General features: G+C 38.4%; 2 protein-coding genes across 4 annotated transcripts; both read left to right on the top strand.

Annotated features, from left to right (window-relative positions):
• The first annotated feature begins 3,794 nt into the window (after positions 1-3,794).
• On the top strand, positions 3,795-8,810 carry LOC101171562 (ADP-ribosylation factor-like protein 6). 3 transcript variants are annotated; one of them, XM_023953408.1, is made up of 9 exons: positions 3,795-4,004; positions 4,818-4,966; positions 5,143-5,204; positions 5,371-5,439; positions 5,511-5,605; positions 5,822-5,951; positions 6,856-6,911; positions 7,347-7,359; positions 7,801-8,810. In XM_023953408.1, exons 2-9 carry the CDS (start codon positions 4,847-4,849, stop codon positions 7,832-7,834), a joined length of 579 nt encoding a protein of 192 aa, XP_023809176.1. In that variant the 5' UTR covers positions 3,795-4,004; positions 4,818-4,846; the 3' UTR covers positions 7,835-8,810. The 3 variants fall into 3 exon arrangements, with proteins under 3 accessions (XP_023809176.1, XP_023809175.1, XP_023809177.1); XM_023953407.1 differs by having other exon boundaries at positions 3,796-4,004; positions 4,813-4,966; XM_023953409.1 differs by lacking the exon at positions 7,347-7,359 and having other exon boundaries at positions 3,797-4,004; positions 4,813-4,966; positions 7,801-8,594.
• Positions 8,811-11,685: 2,875 nt separating this feature from the next.
• Positions 11,686-17,063, top strand: LOC101171815 (high-affinity choline transporter 1-like). The gene is made up of 9 exons (XM_004067141.4): positions 11,686-11,963; positions 12,493-12,718; positions 12,888-13,001; positions 13,225-13,380; positions 13,513-13,661; positions 13,913-14,056; positions 14,274-14,427; positions 14,947-15,164; positions 15,259-17,063. Exons 2-9 carry the CDS (start codon positions 12,535-12,537, stop codon positions 15,931-15,933), a joined length of 1,794 nt encoding a protein of 597 aa, XP_004067189.1. The 5' UTR covers positions 11,686-11,963; positions 12,493-12,534; the 3' UTR covers positions 15,934-17,063.
• Positions 17,064-19,008: the final 1,945 nt, after the last annotated feature.

The raw sequence follows: 19,008 nt of genomic DNA, 5'->3' as shown, positions 1-19,008 counted from the left end.
ATGGCCAAATCACGTTGAACTGCTAGCATCTTACATTATAAAAAGGTAAAAAACATGTTTAAAAAGTTAAAAATTTAAAAAGTAATTACGTAAATGCTTTCCGTATTAAGAATTGTGTTCTCATAGCCTTTAGTTCTACATCAATCCAATTTTAGTTTCTCCTGTGGACTCCACCTGCAGAACTTTTGAGAGCCACAAACAGATCAGGCAAAGGACTTGGTGAAGTCTTTGACCCTTGTGCTATCCTAGGCACTTTAACATTGGGAGTTAGACAGTGCGCTAAACCTTTTTTAATGATTTTTGATCCTCACTGGTGTCCATGGATTACATGAAATCCTCTTCACCTTTATCCACCTTTGTCATGGTAGGAAGAACACGTCATGGTAAGGGTGGGGTCGTAGGATAGCACAAGGGTTAAGATGAAGGCAGACTGCTAAGAAGTCAAAAAATTCACCCAAATTGATGAAAGCTCTGCCAGGCATGATGTTCATTCTTCTATGTTTTAAAAAAACAACATTATTTACAGATGTTGCCCGCCTGCTCAGACGACTGTAGTTTGACCTGGACCTAGACGCCCACCATCTTGAAGGACGTGACATTCTGGAGCTAAATGTTGTTCTCAGGGCTTGAGTCTTTGATTTGTTTTACCAAACTGTTCACTGTTAATATGGTGTAAATACATATTTAAAGGTCACTCAAGCATAAAGTTTGTATCTACTTCTGTCATGACTGAAAGATTTTCATTGGTGATTTATATTATAAGGGTGGAGGCGTTTCGGCACTGTTTAGAGATAATATTGCAACCCGCAGACTATCATTTGGTGTGTTTTCATCATTTGAGTATGTGTCCTTTAAGATTGAGTCAAAACAAACTCCTCCCTTACTCTGCATAGTTGTGTACAAACCTCCTCAGCACAGCCAAAGTTTTATTGATGATTTCACTGAAATGCTCTCAGTTGTGTGCACAGACTTTGATGGTCTAGTCATTACAGGTGATTTTAATGTTCATGTTGATAATGTCAATGACAGAAATGCAAAAGAGCTCAATGCTGTCCTTGAAACCTTTAGTCTAATTCAGCATGTGAGTTGCCCCACCCACAGCAGAGGGCACACTCTGGACCTGCTCATCACAAGGGGGGTTACTATTTACAATGTCAGTGTGGTTGATGTCGCCCTCTCTGATCATTTCTGTGTATTCTTTGACCTGTCTGCTCCCAAACCACCGCCTGGCCCTGCAGTTGTCCAAAGGAGACAAATAAATGAGAGCACTAGGGCACAGTTTGTAGAAATGATAAACCCTGAAAACGTCTCTGGTGCCAATGTTGATGAAATGCTGAATTCTGTTACTTCTAGCATCTTGAATGTTCTGGATGCCATTGCCCCTATGAAAGTTCAATTGAGAAAACATAGACAGAAAGCTCCCTGGAGGAATGATGATCTAGTCAGGGCACAGAAACAACAGTGCCGCAGAGCCGAGCGAAAGTGGCGCAAGTCAAAACTCCAGGTTCATTATGGAATATATAAGGCGGAGTTGTACGCTTATAACCAGATCTTATGCAGAACAAGGGAAAGGTACTTCTCTGAAATAATTGGAAGTTGCAGCAGCAACTCTCGTATCCTGTTCACAACAGTTAACAGATTAACTAACCCTCCAACCCAGCTACCAATAGAATTGGTTTGTACACCTTAATGTAATGAGTTTGCTGTATTTTTCAATGACAAGGTTCAGGGCATTAAAAAAGCCATCAACTCCACAACACATATAACTATCGAACGGCCACCTACTCACTCTAAGCTGACTCACTTTATACCTGTCACTGACCAAACTGTCCAAGAGACCATCACCCGTCTGAGCTCGTCTACATGCTGCCTTGATGTGTTACCCACTAGATTTCTAAAGTCTGTCTTGAATAGTGTGTTGCCATCAATTACTCAAATAGTTAACATGTCTCTTCAATCTGGAATATTTCCAGAGGCATTAAAAACTGCAGTCATTAAACCTCTCCTGAAGAAAAACGGTCTTGATCCCACTGTACTGAATAATTACAGACCTATCTCTAATCTGCCATTTTTAGGAAAAGTCCTTGAAAAAGTTGTCTACCAACAGCTCACTGACTTTCTCTTATTAAACAATTCGTTTGATGTTTTCCAGTCAGGTTTTAGACCCCATCATAGCACAGAAACTGCTCTTATCAAGGTAACCAACGACATCCGCCTGAACACTGATGATGGCAAAGTCTCTCTCTTAATCCTGCTAGACCTGAGCGCTGCCTTTGATACCGTTGATCATGGGATCCTTTTGCAGAGACTCCAAGACTGGGTTGGCATCTCTGGATCTGCCCTAAGTTGGCTCAAGTCTTATCTAGAAGACAGGAAATATTTTGTTGAAATTGGGAGTTGTGTCTCAGACTACATGGGCTTGAATTGTGGTGTGCCCCAGGGATCGATCCTGGGACCCCTTCTGTTCAACCTCTACATGCTGCCACTAGGGCAGTTAATACGCAGTAATAACATATCTTATCACAACTATGCAGATGATACTCAGATCTATGTGTCACTGACAACAGGTGAATATGGGCCGGTGGATTCTCTCAACCACTGCCTCCAACAGATCAGCGCGTGGATGCAGAACAACTTTCTCCAGCTAAACTCAGACAAGACCGAAGTTATTGTTTTTGGCCCACAGAAACAAAGAGAAATTGTCAGCAGCTACCTTCATTCTCTGTCTCTTAAACCCTCAAATCAAGTCAGAAATCTAGGGGTAATCATGGACTCTGACCTGAACTTTAACAGCCATATCAAGTCAGTAACATCAGCGGCATTTTACCACCTGAAAAACATTGCCAAAATCAAAAACATAATCTCAAAGCGAGACCTGGAGATACTTATCCATGCATTTGTCTCCAGTAGGTTAGACTACTGTAACGGCCTGCTCACCGGCCTCTCCAAACGAGCTGTAAAACAGCTTCAGTACATCCAGAATGCTGCTGCTCGAGTCCTGACCAAAACCAGGAAGTATGATCACATTAGTCCTGTGCTCAGGTCTTTGCACTGGCTCCCTGTACCTCAAAGAATAGACTTCAAAGCAGCTCTGCTTGTGTACAAGTCTCTCCATGGCCACGCACCAAAGTACATCTCTGACATGTTAGTGCCATATGAACCATCTCGTACTCTGAGGACCTCAGGGACCGGCCTCCTGTTGATTCCCAGAGTCAGAACTAAACAAGGGGAATCAGCGTTTCAATATTCTGCAGCTAAAATCTGGAACAGCCTCCCTGAAGGCGTAAGACAGGCCTCTTCTGTGTTCATGTTCAAATCTAGACTTAAAACATTTCTGTTTAGCCATGTATATGACTGAAAGGTCCTATCTGCACCTTTCTTTCCTTCCTTTCTTTTTAAATCTTTTTTTTTTTTCCTTTTCTTTTAAAGTAAATTTTATGTTGATTATTTCTATGATTTATTGTGATTTTAATGCATTTTTCTGTTTTGTGAAGCACCTTGAATTACTTTGTGTACGAATTGTGCTATACAAATAAACTTGCCTTGCCTTGCCTTGCCTTGCCATTATATTATATTATATTATATTATATTATATTATATTATATTATATTATATTATATTATATTATATTATATTATATTATATTATATTATATTTATATAATAATAATAATAATGTCTTCCACCCTATCGTTTCGCCTTCACAGCCGGGTGTCTCCAAACCAATCACAGCACAGCAGCACTCCCGTTGCTTGACGACAGCTTGGATGACGTCACATCCGCAACCCCGATTGGATATTTGAGGTTTTGTCCTTGGATCAACCCTAGGTGGCAGATTTGAGCCGGCCCTGCGGTCTCATAGCAACACGGCGTAAATAACAGGGAACTGCGGAGCACGAGTAAATATCCGACAAAAGAATGAGACCTCCGTTCACTGCTGGTTAAATAGACGAATGAATCTAAGAACGTCAACCGAAGCAGAGCCATCTAGAGAAACTACTACAGGTAAAGTAAATAATAACTACCAAACTCTGACAGGATCACTAGCTAAAGAGGCAACAGAAGAAGCAGCGTTTTAATTTAATATTACCATTTTTGTCATGTAAAAATCAGAGTGTTTTTTTCCCTTTTTGTTTTATTTTTATGCAGGCAACAGTAAATTAAATAAGACCGCTTAACCTCAATAGAGCTAGTAAGGTATAGAAAGCTGAAGTAATTGTTGTGAAAGAGGCTAAGGTTAGCTTAGAGTTGCTAGCAAGTGTAAGAACAAGAGATTAAATAGCCGTTAGCGCGTCTCGAAACGTTTGACCGCGTGAAAAGCCTTAAGTTATGACAGCAGAGAGTGATGTGGAGCTAACTTTTAATTAAAGAATTGCAAGAAAACACTAAGACCACCGGCTAATTTAACCAAAAGGACTACAAGTTTTATATCCGATTTCTCTCATTTATTACTGCTGTCGACATGTCTAATTTAAATATTATTATTAAAGTAAATATTTACTGTTTTAGCAATACATTACATATCTACACACTGACGGAAGAACTGTGTATATCATTATATATTTTTATTGTAAGTAATGGTATGAAGGTCCTACATGTTCATACATATAGATAGATTATAGATGGATAAGTCGTATTTTTTTTTGGGGGGGGGGGGTCATTTCTTTTACATTCAGCTGGAAAGTTTGCACTACAGAACATGCAAGTTTTTTTATTTTTTTTATTTTAAAGCTGAAGAAAAACAAACATTTGAGGTAACATTTTGACTATTTAATGACTTCAAAAACGACATCATGTGTTCTCTATTTTGAAGATTAGACACACGACTGATGATTGCTTGCTAGTCAATGGGGCTGTTTGACAAGCTGGTCGGATGGCTGGGGTTAAAGAAGGAGGTCAACGTTCTATGTCTCGGTCTGGACAACAGTGGGAAAACCACCATCATCAACAAACTAAAACCCTCTAATGTAAGTCATTTCATTTTAACTACACATTCTGTATTCTGTAGCATTAGTCCTGTTTATTAGTGACTACATCCCTTGTAAAACAAATGACAGCTGCAGCCCCTTTCTCAATAACAATTTTTAAAAGTATAACCTTCTTATTTTAATGATGTGCTCTCATTTGCTGCCTTTTCTTTCAGGCTCAGGTTCAAGACATCGTTCCAACAATTGGCTTCAATATAGAGAAGTTTAAAACATCCAGGTAGCTGTTCATTGTATTTTGAATTGAAAATGTAATTGATAACATTTTAAGTTGACTTTATTTTACTTTTTTCTCTGTTGATTACATCTTTAGACATACTAATGATTATTATTTTTACATTATTAAATGCAATTTACAATTGTGACAATTTCTCTTCTCTTTTAAGCCTTTCTTTCACAGTCTTTGACATGTCCGGTCAAGGCAGATACAGAAATCTTTGGGAACACTACTACAAGTTAGTACTCTTGATCTTTTTTGCCAATATTCTTTTCAATATGTGTGTTAATGACTTAAATTTTCTCCCAGGGAAGGTCAGGCTATCATATTTGTCATTGATAGTGCAGACAAACTGAGGATGGTAGTGGCTAAAGAGGAGTTGGACACATTACTAAATCATCCTGGTAAGCTTGTGTTTCTAAACCTTCTCTACTCGTTACGCGAGACTCTAAATTTAAATTCACTTCTTAAAGCATTTTAATGACTAAAACAATGAACGTTTCTTACATTTACAAGCTGACTTGACACTTGTCTATGTGCAAGAAGCTATTTTTTGTCACATAAGTTTGAAAAAGTTTTTTCTGAAATCCGAACCTGACATTTATTCTGTCTTTTTGCAGACATCAAACACCGGAGGATACCCATATTGTTTTTCGCTAACAAGATGGATGTCAGGGATGCTCTGTCTTCTGTCAAGGTCTCACAGCTGCTCTGCTTGGACTACATCAAAGACAAACCATGGCACATCTGGTATGAAGTCGCACATCAGTTCCTGTGCTTGCATACCATTGCTTTACCTTATTAAAGGGCCTATATCATGCAAAATCAACTTTTTGAGCTTTTAAGTGTATTATAATGTTCATTCCTCACTAAAAGAAACTCTTAAGTGGTATTTTGATCCATTCACACATTTCTGAGTATTCCTCTAAAAACCTGCGCTCCGAGCAGCAGCCCCTCCCAATCCACAAAAACGAGCGGGTTCTCCCATAGACCACGTAGACCAGTGAGAACAGCCCCTGCCAGGAAGAGTCTGTGCTGCGGCACTGCCCCCAGACTAACACACACACTTTCTGGGGGGGTTTGGCAAAACATATTTGTAAGGCTCCACAATATCCACATCCACCTTTGCAAAAGTTCGGATGTCGTTTGTTTTCGTAGGAGAAACGCAGACACGCTGCCGAGGCCAGCTCTAGGATGACGTCATGAAATTTGTTTGGAAAATGAGCTGCAAAAATAATTCACATTTAATAAAAAGATGTGTTCTTTTGTGTGCCAAAGGGGATATATTAACATGTATATGGACATAATTTACTCTGAAAGACGTAAGAAAAGCATGATAAAGGCGCTTCAAGTGCATGTTTTTGCAAATATGTTTTTGAAAATATTCAAACCATCTTCAAAATATTCAGAATTCGTTTGTTTTTCACAAATCAGTAAAGGATGAGTTACTAAGTTTATAAGCAAACTGTTGACAAAGAAACACAACTGATTGGATAAAGCCTAAAAACGAAAGTTGAACAATGAACATAAAACCAGAAAAAGGTTCTAGAGAAACCTGGGAAGAAAAATGATCAGTGTGTGAATCCTCCAAACCCTTTCAGTAAAGCATGTACACCTCTTTAGTGTCAGTGAGATGTGTGATTCCTTGTTTCAGTGCCACTGATGCTCTGAAGGGAGAAGGTTTACAGGAGGGTGTCGACTGGTTACAAGGTACGACAACTGATGTGCACGACAGTGAGAGTGTGGAGCACCGAGACTGACATGCACTTGTGTTCTCAGTGTCTTTGTATTCTGGTGCCAGCATTTTGTCTTAAATACTAATTAGATGGAAATATTGAACACATTTTAAACCCAGAATATTTCAGATCTGTTTAGAACACTTTTTTTCCAGCTATCCATTTAGTCAAATGTTGCTTTTTTTGGTCATCCTAAAACAGATGTCAAGGAAGACCAAAAATAAAGACAGTTTAAGAAACACTTTTAATCATTACTTGTCCAAATTATTTACTATGAAGGGTTTGCATTACTTAATTAACTAGATTCCAACTAGATTCTGTTTTAACTGCGATAACTGATTCTCTGCTTAAGATCAGTGTTCCACTTTTGTCTTTTTTGTTTGATGCTTTCACTCACAATCCTCTGTAGATCAAATTATACAGTGAGTACTGAATGTTGTCAAGTGTCGTGTTGCTCATTGTTTTTCTGTACACTAACCTCTCAGCCTCACCTGGACTATTGTGATTTTGCTAGACTAGTGACTCACAGTAATTTTTTAAAATAATAATAACTTTAAAATACCTGAAATCCACTACTTGTTCTTATTCTTTCTGATCAAGTCTCTGAGGGCGATACTGAAATATGAACTGCTAATTTCTGCAGAGAATTGCTTTTGGTCTCATTCTTAATGTACATTGTTGAACATGGAGTCAGACAACTCCAGAAGAAGTTCTTAGCCTACTCCTGCAGTCAATGTAAACCAGATAGTTTGACTAATCTGTGTGTTCTCCTTCCTGATACCACCAGTGAAACCTGCACGCTGTTTTACTGATTATTAAAAATAAACATGTTTTTTTTTTTTTGTTTTTACATTTTTTTACAGATCAAATCAAACAAATGAGAACATGAGAGCATGAGGAGGAACCATCCTGCAGGAGCTGCAGCAATTCCATACAAATGATTGGCTTTTTGTTGACACAAGCTTTTATTTTGTTACCAAAGTTTCAGTTTCCCTTGCTCTTTATTGCTCTGACTGTATTTAAATATGAGGGATCTTTGTTAACTGTAGCTGCTTTGAGGAAAAGTCAGTAATAGTTGAACTTTCTTTGATTTAGATTAGTTTGAATGTGCTAAAAAATGACACTTTTGGTTTTTGTTAAGCCCTTTTTTTTCTCAAAGTAACAGTAGATTATCACTGTACTTTTATAGCATTTATAGATTTTAAAGCACAGTGCTGCAAAATGATTCACTTTTCAATTCAAAAACTGTTCAGCTGACATCACTGTAAAGATCCTTTGCCAGTCATGCTTTTATCAGGCCATATATACGCTCAGTATTATTTCAGTTTAATTGTGAGTAGTTCATTTTTTTGTTGTTTTTCTTTCTTTAATTTTTCTACTAATAGAGCAAAGGTTATTTCATTCCAGTTCATTTTGTTTTGAAGCTTAACAGACTATTACTGAAACATCTAATATGACATGTATTCTTTTTGGATCAGGCTCCTCAGCTTTTCTGTAGTCATAGCTGCAGCTATAGGACTGAATCAACTCTGAGATAGCAATGTTTTATATATCTTACTTGTGACTAAGTGTTTTTACTGAATTTCAATTGCTTAATATGCTGTAAAAATTCATAATATTTGTTAGTTTGGGAATAAAAAGTTTTCTCTTTCCAGTACATTTTTTACCATTGTTTTATTTTCCCATGGTCATTGATACAGTTATTTGACTGAAGTCTTTATATAATTTATCCATATTAGAGGGGAAAACTACATTTCTTTCTTTATCATTTTTTTTTGAGTTTCTGAAGGTAAAAGGTGTTTTTGTCATGTACTCACATTGGTTTAATTTATTGTAATTGTTAAATAAAGAAATAAAAATAAGTCAAAATCCATGAACCAGTAACATCCTGGTCAAAGGTTTAGGTCGTGTTATTTTGACTGAGCAGCTTTATACTCATTTTGTTTTAAAATATTCACTATTCACTTTTACAGCAAAAGACCAACTGTCAGCACATCTTATACCTTTTTCAGTTTTCATCACCTGTTTGCAATGGTCTGCTGATTCATTGTACACTTTTCTGAAAAACTTGATTTTCTCTCTGCAACTTGCATCATATAAAACAGCACTTTCTAAAAATATCCATAATATATATTTTAAAAAAAAGGGGGAGATTCTTTAGATGCTGAAGTTAGCAAATGTTAGAATAACATACTAAGTGCAGGCAATAGTAAATAAAAGTTTTTTTTTTTTTTCTACTCCTATCAGTTCAATAAAGTATTTTATTGTGTTAGAGTTTAAGGTGGTAGTTGATCTTGTAGACCAACCAAATACAACTTTGTAACATGTTTCAGCACAATATCTATAGGAGAAACATGGTGAAGTTAAACAGCACTACTGCACCTTCGAGAGTAGAAGAGAAGAGGTAAAGTCACAAGTTTTTTTTTCTATTTTGTTGAGCTATTTAGTACAGTTAAAGAATATAAAACATAACATAAAAGTGAATGGGAGGGAGCATGAAGCTATAGTAGGTTCCATATAGAGGTTTTATAATTATATGTTCACTTCAGGGTCAGAGAATCTGTAGGCTTGTTTCCCCATCACACTATGGTTTGGTTATTGTTGCTAATTACAGTTTCTAAATTTCACAAAAAAGGCAAATACTCAGAGTGCAGTGTTTGACGTTATGTATATGATGCATCCATGGTTATTTTTAATAGTTGTTGGAATTTCAACATGAACAGTCTTATCTGGCTTCTTTTCCATCTGCTTCATTTTATATCTCCATCTCATCTTTCTTCCAAACATCCTGCCAGCAACAGCTGCTCATTAGACCTCCAGGACTGGAGCTCTGAACATTTCATTATTTACATAGTCACATCGAGATTACTGCTGTCATAACTTCATTAAACACCTACATATATATGTATAGATAGATAGATAGATAGATAGATAGATAGATAGATAGATAGATAGATAGATAGATAGATAGATAGATAGATAGATAGATAGATAGATAGATAGATAGATAGATAGATAGATAGATAGATAGATAGATAGATAGATAGATAGATAGATTTTTTTAAAATTTAGATGCTCTTTATTGAAGTTTAATCAAATAATCTATATAGAACATGGAATTTGTATTACTAGATGAATTACTTTTAGTGTTTGATTAGACGGGTATTCTAGGTCGTACGCTGCCATCTGTCCAACAGAGACTTATAAGGCTTTCCAGCTGTGTTCCCAATGTTTATGCTTTGGCATCAGTATTTAACAGGGTTGCTTGTCAAATGTCCAACAAAATCACAAATCAGTCAATTTGAATCCAGTAACTGTAAAGTAAAGTAGTAAAAATAAAACATGAATAAATAAAAATAAACCATGCTGGGTGAAGTGCTGAACGTGACTTCATAAAATAAAATAAAGTATAATTAATGACAAGCATGCATAACACAAAGAATCAACTCTCTCAGTGTTAAAGCCAGTGCATCCCGCTCTTCGATGTGATTCATTTTCAGAAGACTGTACCGTGGCTACAAGAATTACAACTTCAGAGTGGTGGGATGTTACTTCACTCTTACAAAATGTAAAAATAAAAACCAAATATTGACTCTACATGTTGTTTTTATTGACACAGTAAAATAGGAGAATGAATGTCATCCTTAATTTTGGCATTTTCATAAAAATATTTTAAAATAAGTATTACACATTGTGTATTACACAGTAATTACACATTGTCTATCATTGAGTGATATTAAAAAAATAGTAATAGTTATGATAAAGTGAACAAACAAAAGATTTATGACCTTAAATATACTCCTTAAACACTTGCAAACATTTTCATTTTAACATGAACTTATTTAGATGAAGACATTGAAATGTATTAATTTTATTATTTGTTTCGGATAGTAACATTATGATCTTATACATTTCCACTTTTATTATATATACATAAATATGATTGAAAATGATTGAAATTAAAAAGGGGAAAATTAAACAGGAGAAACTTAACCGTCCTTGCCTCTGTCCTCGGTGCTGAAACATCCCTCCACTTTACCAACAGAGGGCGCTGTGTGCGTAAAGTAGTCTTAATGAACTCATCACCCTGTCCTGTTGTGCAAAATATTTTTCCCCGTAGATCTACATTTTTATTCTGTGTGTGCGGTGGTGGCGCAGAGAAGGAAGGAGCTTCTCCAAAAAGAGCCTGTATCATTAAATCCCTCCACATGCTCTTCAAGAACCATCCTAATTGGATGGCAGTCGGTTTTGACAAGTGAAGTAGTCCAGATTAAATCTCTTCAGGCGGAGGTGGCCATTAAGTAGGCACAACTCCCTGATATTATCGTGACAGGAAGTGGCAGACACGTTTGAGTATGTTCTAATTGCTTTTAGGTGGGTGGGTGGGTGGTGGATGGGGGTGTTCTTCAGGACTGCAAATGTCACACCGCCCAAAAAGGAAGGAAAGTGCATCATTTACTTAAAATGCGCAACTGATTTAGCACAATGAATCAGCACAATCACAGTCAAAATTTGTGCACAGCCAAAACAGCTGCAGTTGTGCGGCAAAAATTATAGTTGATAAAATACTGCATGGTTGTCTTACGGCGCAGTTCGGCTCATTTTACGCAAAGTTTTGAGGAGCAGATATTTCACAAAGCATAAATCCACACATAAAAATGGTGACTATACAACGCAGAGCTTTTAGTAATGGACTTTCAAATAGAAAATACCCCCTCCTCCGACAACTCTGATCAGCTGATGCTCTCTGACGTGCCTATATGAAAGTTAAGGTGCTCATTATAGGGGACGTTTGGTTCTCTCTGACGCGCGCTCCGGTCCTCTGACGGCATCCCCCCCTCTTAAAAGAATCCCAAAGTGTCCAGAGACCCCACCAGCACCAGCAGGACCGATTCTGACATTTTTATTTCACCAGACCTCGCAACGCAAGTGGGGAGCGAGGATTCTTCTTCATTTTAACAAACCTGACATCGTGATGATACCTCTTCTCTTAGAGTATTTCAGCACATGACTGGACTTTTTTAAGGTATGTTTCGGATGTCCTTAAAGGTTTTTTATGCACACACATGGTTAATATGTTTTTTCTTCGTTTTATCAGGGATTCTAGTTTTGCTTTTATGTTGTATCTGTTGCCCATTTAATTAGTTAAAAATCAAAGTAAAGGAAAAAGTATGTATTGACTTCACGCATGCCTTTTTTTACGCACGGACGTTACGAACAAACAATGAGGTTCGTTAATTTGGGTATAAAAAATTGGTTTTTGTTGTTGTTGGAAATTGATTATAACTCCAGTTTCCACACTTCCACAAAATGCAGTGTGCAACAATTTAGGATTTCAGGATTCTATTGTGACTGATTTTTCATTAGACACCAAATTAAGGTTTCCTCAGTCATATTTAATCCAAAGACAACACGAAAAATGTCTTACTTGAACAAGAGAAGGGTGCTTGAGTTGAAATTCAGAAAGTCCTAAAACGTTTGTTTTTTTTAAACTTTTTTTTTCTTGTCATTTTTCTCATCAAAATGCTTTTTCTTTTTCCTTTTTACCCTTTTAGGTCTTCATGCCTTCCAGTTCCTAGCAGGAGAACACCGCAACAATGACCATCCATGTGGAGGGACTTGTGGCTATTGCTATCTTTTACCTGCTGATCCTGGTCGTCGGCATCTGGGCGGCATGGAAAAACAAGCACTCTGGAGAGGCGGAGGGCACCGACCGCAGCGAAACCATCATGGTCGGAGGGAGAGACATTGGGTTGTTTGTCGGAGGATTCACCATGACAGGTGAAATTCAGCTTTCCTAAACAGTTCAGTTGAAAAGAGACATCGATACACACCATAGAGGCTGCTTGCTTATGAGAGAAAAGTTTTACATAAAGTTATTTCCAGGACAAAAAAATGTTTAGGCCATAATTTCTTCTAATTTTATTTATCTCTGTTTTGTTATTTCCAGCAACCTGGGTTGGAGGAGGCTACATCAATGGCACAGCTGAGTATGTGTATCTTCCAGAATATGGTTTGGCTTGGGCTCAAGCCCCCTTTGGATATGCCCTCAGTCTGGTTGTGGGTGAGTGGTGTAACATTCAAGTTAGAAACAATAAAGAATGAGAATGAGCATATTTGTTCAAGCACATAGAGTAATTTAACACAAATAGATTGTGCCAAATGCCAATTAAAATATATGTCAGACGTATTTGTCCCATGATTTTTGTTGATTTACGTTGTATTTCTTTGCCCTCATATATTGGCCCTTGTTCCTGATTTTCTCAGTTTTCCCCTCTTTCATTCAGGTGGCCTGTTCTTTGCAAAGCCCATGCGCTCTCGTGGTTACGTCACCATGCTGGACCCATTTCAGCAGCTGTATGGAAAACGCATGGGTGGCCTTCTCTTCATACCTGCACTTATGGGAGAGATTTTCTGGTCTGCTGCCATCTTGAATGCACTTGGTGAGTAGAAACTTTTGACCTTCTCCCTCCTTCAAAATAAAACAATATATAAATATGTATTTATTTTTTTTGCAAAAGATCTGAATGTTTTGGAGTTAATGCTACAGTGCTCATTTTGTCCTGGCCTTGTAGGTGCTACTCTGAGCGTCATCGTGGACATCAATATTAAGATGTCAGTCATTATATCTGCGCTCATTGCGATCTTTTACACCCTGGTTGGAGGACTTTACTCAGTGGCCTACACCGATGTAGTCCAGCTCTTTTGTATATTTCTTGGCCTGGTAAGTTAAAATATCCTTTTTTATTACATCTATTCTAAAACTTTTTTTTTCCAAGGAACAAGCTTTATTTCTTTGTTTTGTTTTGTCTTGGCAGCATAAATAAATGTTATTTTTTAAGGTTACCCTTTTTTTATTTCTAATCCTTAACCAGCCCTTTAACTTCTTGTGCCTATGGGAATTTACAATTAAAAACAAATTCTACAATTTATTGTTTAAACTTCATTAACAAATATTATCTTGTTGGTCTATAGTGGATCAGTGTCCCTTTCGCTTTGACCAACCCGGCGGTGTCAGACATCACTGTTAGTGCAGTGAAGAAGGTTCATCAGGCTCCTTGGAAAGGCAGCATCAACAAAGATGACATATGGGTCTGGATCGACAACTTCTGCCTCCTGGTACAGCAGTTTTTCATGTTTCATAACACTCCCATAACCTTAGAGTAAGAGAAACATGGTTGTTGATTAGTAGCCAATTCATTAGTTCATGTTCTGATCAGTCAAACCTCTAAGGATGTGACTTTTAAAATCCTTCATTTGCATGCTGGTTTGTGAAAATAAGGCATTTTCTTTTAATTGTTGGATTCCTTTAAAATATCTTTGATAATTGCTGCAGATGCTGGGAGGAATCCCCTGGCAAGTGTACTTCCAGAGAGTTCTATCAGCCTCATCTGCCACCTATGCTCAGGTCCTCTCCTTCCTGGCTGCCTTTGGGTGCCTTATCATGGCTGTGCCCTCCGTTCTCATCGGAGCTATCGGAGCTTCCACAGGTTAGAGACGTGTGAACACACGTGCAGGATTTGTGTTGTTTATGTACATGCTTGTTTTTAGGGGGGGCTCCAGATGGGTCCTTGTTGCCCTTAGATCTGAGAAAACCTGGTAAATAGCAGCTGGTTCACTTCATCCATAATGAAGGAATCCATTTAATAACCATGCTGGTTGTGTAAATATTACATTAGAGGGAGGCAAGGGACCAAATTAGTGTTGTGATATCCAGGTTTTTTTGGCATCAGATTCCTTATTAAACAAGTAAACAAAAAACTTTTTATTTGAGGAATTGAATTAATGGAGAACAATTGCCGAAATATCAATATTAGTACCCTGTTGACTTTGTTTTGCTTTCTATAAAAGTAAAAAAAAGTTTAAGCCTCCAGCTTTAAGGTGAAGTTTAATTAGCTTCAATTTGGGAACAGTCGACCGTTTCAAATGTCACAGCATAATTTTCTTGATATTCATTTAATTAATTTACATTCCTCATGTTCTGGGCTTTTTACTTCCTTCTTGACTAGATTGGAACCAGACAAGTTATGGCAGCATTGCTCCCAAAGATAAGGATCAGGCCGACATGATTCTCCCCATTGTGCTCCAACACCTTTGTCCGCCATTTGTCTCTTTCTTTGGTCTGGGTGCCGTTTCTGCGGCTGTCATGTCGTCTGCAGACTCCTCCATCCTTTCAGCAAGCTCCATGTTTGCCAGAAACATCTACCAGCTAGCTTTCAGACAGTCGGTAATTACATCCAACGTTCAAATACATTTTTGAAGTTGCGTGACTTTGTACTTTCATGTGCTTTCATTTGTTTTTCTCTCCTCTGTCTTCTTAGGCCTCTGATCGAGAAATTGTTTGGGTGATGCGAATCACTATCTTTGTATTTGGCGGTCTTGCCACCATGATGGCGCTGGTTACTGGCACAGTTTATGGCCTCTGGTACTTGAGCTCAGACCTTGTTTACGTCATCATCTTCCCCCAGCTGCTCAGTGTGCTGTTCGTCAAAGGCACCAACACGTACGGCTCAGTGGCTGCTTACCTGTTCGGTTTGGTGCTGCGCATAGGTGGAGGTGAACCGTACCTGAGGCTGCCTCCCTTTATTTACTACCCCGGCTGGATTATTGAGAAGCAGATACACCAGGAAACAGGAATAATTGAGGATTTCGTGAAGCAAAGGTTCCCTTTTAAGACTGTCTCCATGGTGGCTTCCTTTGTGGCGAACTTCATTTTTTCGCACCTGGCAAAGTACCTGTTCGAAAGTGGTAAGATTTCCCACAAATACGACTTTCTCGACGCTGTGGTGTCCAGGCACAGTGGAGAAATAATGGATAAGACAACTCTTGTAACCCGTAGTAACAACATCGGGTTGTCAGAAATGGCGCCCGTCAGACCACGGCTGAGTGTGACCTTGGCAGCTGCCTTTACACGCCGCGACACACTGCCAACAGAAACTGTCGAGGAGGAAGACGAGGAGTCCAGCCCTGACTCATCCCACCATAATGAGGAATGATGAAGCCTGGAAATTATTTGAAAACAAAAGGAAAGTCGTACTGAACTGTCTATCATCAATCATCAAGCCACAAACCTAGGAATTCTTGGAACGATAAAAGAACTTCCACATCCTGACCGACTGGATAACGTGTCAGGAGTTTTAGTGTAGCAGCTTGCTGATTGTCCAGACATGAGCTGTCTTTCTGTGAAGTAAAGCAACACACACTCACACATGCACTCCTAATATTTGTAGTTAGTTGGTTGTAATGTCTGTTTACCTATATTAACTACTAAAAAAGATGAGGTCAACCTAAAGTTACAAGTAAAAAAAAAAAGATCAAATATCCTTAATATTTGGCTGTTCATAGAAAGTTAAAAGACATGACAGACGGCACAATCAACATTATGTGGAAGAAAAAACACTTAGTCATGCTTTTAGTCTTGTACTGTGGTTTTATTGTTTTTGAAACAGCAGAAAATGATAAGTAAGCACTGGCATATCAATTTTATTTAAATGAATAGAGAGCCATTCATCCTTTTGCATAACCAATTATAATATTTATAATTCTGTGAATCAAGAAAAAAAAATCTACGCATCATGCTAAATGTATAAGCAGTAATGATGGTAGCTGACATTTAAGGTACAGCCTGATCTTCTCTTTGACCATCAGAAATAGAGACAGTTTTAAAGCATTGGTGTAACTTCGTGTTTATCAATTATCTTCCATTGAACTGCCTTAATGATCTTATTAAAGAAATATTTAGCCGTTCTGACCAGAATCTGGTCAGACTGCAATACAAAAGGACTTGAATGTAAGCTCTGATGAAGCGCAGAGTATATAGATGGGACAGAATATTTGCTGCTGATGATTCTCTTCGGTTTGTGTTTTGGCAAAGTTTCGCCGTTGCAGGACAAGGTGCCTCTGGCTCGCATTTTGGTGGTGTTTGATTGGCAAGAGGGGGATTACATTCTCTGTGATGTGTTTATTTGTATATATGTGAAGATACAAAAAAAAGAAGATGCAGTGTGAGGAAAATCATATAGGTAACTACTTAAATGTTTATTTATTTTTGATGTAAAAAGAGTGAAGAAGAAATAAAATGGGGAAAAAAACTGACATTTGTGAAGTAAAAGGTGCTTTGATTCAATTCACTTTTATCTATCGTAAGTTTTTTTTAAGACCTTTACCTCATGGAATTTTAAAGTTTATCCAAATAATTTTAATGTTTGCAATTCAAAGATAAAGGCTGGTTTATAGGATTTAATAGAACAATTCTGCTCTTTCTAAACCATTTTCCTTTAAAAAAAGACTGAATATGCTGGTCCAAGCTGTTTCTTGTCTTTCGGGGCCTTCAGCTTACTGGACGGTGGACTGAGAGAGAACATGTCAGAAGACGTGACCGACATTACAATTCGCTTGGCTTGCGTCTTTGTCCCCCTCCTTGTCCATGCTGAAAGACAGTCTCTTAAAATAGCTCTCCCCTCTCTGCTTATTTACTTTAAGTGCTGTACTCTTACTGGTCTTGGACTTGGGGTGGAGCCACATGGGCCTGGGGTGGGGCTGCTGATGGCCAAGCAGAGAAGATGGCCCAGGGTGGGGCCAAGCAAGAACAGAGTGTGCCTTTTTACTGGTGACTACTGTCGTGAGTTTTGCCAGTTCTGATGCGGAAAAATGACGCAAGTGCCCCACCCATAATATGCATCTCCTCGCTTCTCCGTCGCCGACCTTTCCGACGTCCTTGAAAAACACGACCAATCCCATCATAAAGAGAAGAGGTGGTGGTGGGGGGGCGGGGTTCCATGGCCATTCATACAAAGTGCTTTGGAGAGCACTCATGATAATTAGTAATTATGAAAGAAAACTGTTGGTTGTCTAAAAGTCAATCCATTTATTTTGTATTCCTCACGGGAGGAGCCAGGAATGTTGGGGGATGGTCCCTGCAGAGGATTCTGTTTCATAGAGCAACCCGCAAGAAAAACAAAAATCATCCACCTACTCATCTTTTTTTGTCTTCAACACGTAAATGTGTTAATTCATTTACCCCTTTATTGATCTGTGCGAGGCTGCAGAGTGGAATAGTAGTTAGCGCTCTTCCCTGACAGCGAGAAGGTTCGAATTCCAGCCTGGACCTTTCTGTGTGGAGTTTGCATGTTCTCCCCGTGCATGCGTGTGTTTTCTCCGAGCACTCCGGCATCCTCCCACCATCCAAAAGGATGCTTCATAGCTGTCTCTAAATTCCCCTTTGGGTGTAAATGTGAGTGTGTGTGGCTCTACGACGGGCTGGTGACCTTTGCAGGGTGTAGCCCGGCTTCGCCCAACAGTAGCTGGGTTGAAGATGGATGGATAGATTGATCTGTGCTTAGTGTGAGATGGGTCATGGTGTACAAAGGTTTTTGCAGCTATCACGCAAGAAGGTGGCTTATATTCAGACGAGTCACCATTTAATTAAATATTGTCAAGGTATGTACTTCAATGGTAATGTAGATCTACCAAACAACTTATCAGTGTGTGAGGAATACCGACGTGCTGAACCATCCATGTGGAAAGGTGCAAACAGCTCTCAGAAAGGCCTGAGATTTCATCAGGCACCCTTCCTGTAAGTATTTCTGTTTGATGTATTAATCCTTTCTTAGAGAACAACTTAAGTTCTTCCAAGTTTCCTGAATTGTTAAAGCTTTCAGATTAAAGTGGTAAAAGGACCTTTCCCTCTAATTGTTTTATCTTGATCATTTTTTCAGATGGAGATAGACGGAAATTCTGGGAACCAGATGTTTTTTTCCTAAACATGGATGGAAGGAGAGAAGATAAGAGCGAGCAGACACTGCAGTCAGTTAAACATCTGCTGTGTGTAGGACACAGATACTTTATCTTAACCCTTGTGCTATCTTAGATGACCCCCCCTTACATTGACTTGTTCTCCCTACCATGACAAAGGTGGATAGAGGTGGAAAGATTTCATGTAATCCATGGACACCAGTGAAGATCACAAATCATTGAAGAAAAAAGGTTCAGCACACTGTCTAGTGGGTCTATATGACCCAACTCCCAATGTTAAAATGCCCAGGATAGCACAAGGGTTATGAGAGAAGAAT

Source organism: Oryzias latipes, chromosome 3 (genome assembly GCF_002234675.1).
Source record: "Oryzias latipes chromosome 3, ASM223467v1".
Classification (NCBI taxonomy): Eukaryota; Metazoa; Chordata; class Actinopteri; order Beloniformes; family Adrianichthyidae; genus Oryzias; species Oryzias latipes.
Note: the sequence above shows the minus strand (reverse complement) of the source record. Positions and strands in the feature narration are given on the sequence as shown.

Coding starts and splice junctions, on each gene's coding strand:
- LOC101171815 (XM_004067141.4), top strand. CDS start 12,535: ATGACCATCCATGTGGAGGGACTTGTGGCTATTGCTATCTTTTACCTG. Junction 12,719..12,887: donor CGGAGGATTCACCATGACAG/GTGAAATTCAGC, acceptor TGTTATTTCCAG/CAACCTGGGTTGGAGGAGGC. Junction 14,057..14,273: donor TCGACAACTTCTGCCTCCTG/GTACAGCAGTTT, acceptor TAATTGCTGCAG/ATGCTGGGAGGAATCCCCTG.
- LOC101171562 (XM_023953408.1), top strand. CDS start 4,847: ATGGGGCTGTTTGACAAGCTGGTCGGATGGCTGGGGTTAAAGAAGGAG. Junction 4,967..5,142: donor ACAAACTAAAACCCTCTAAT/GTAAGTCATTTC, acceptor CTTTTCTTTCAG/GCTCAGGTTCAAGACATCGT. Junction 5,606..5,821: donor CACATTACTAAATCATCCTG/GTAAGCTTGTGT, acceptor GTCTTTTTGCAG/ACATCAAACACCGGAGGATA.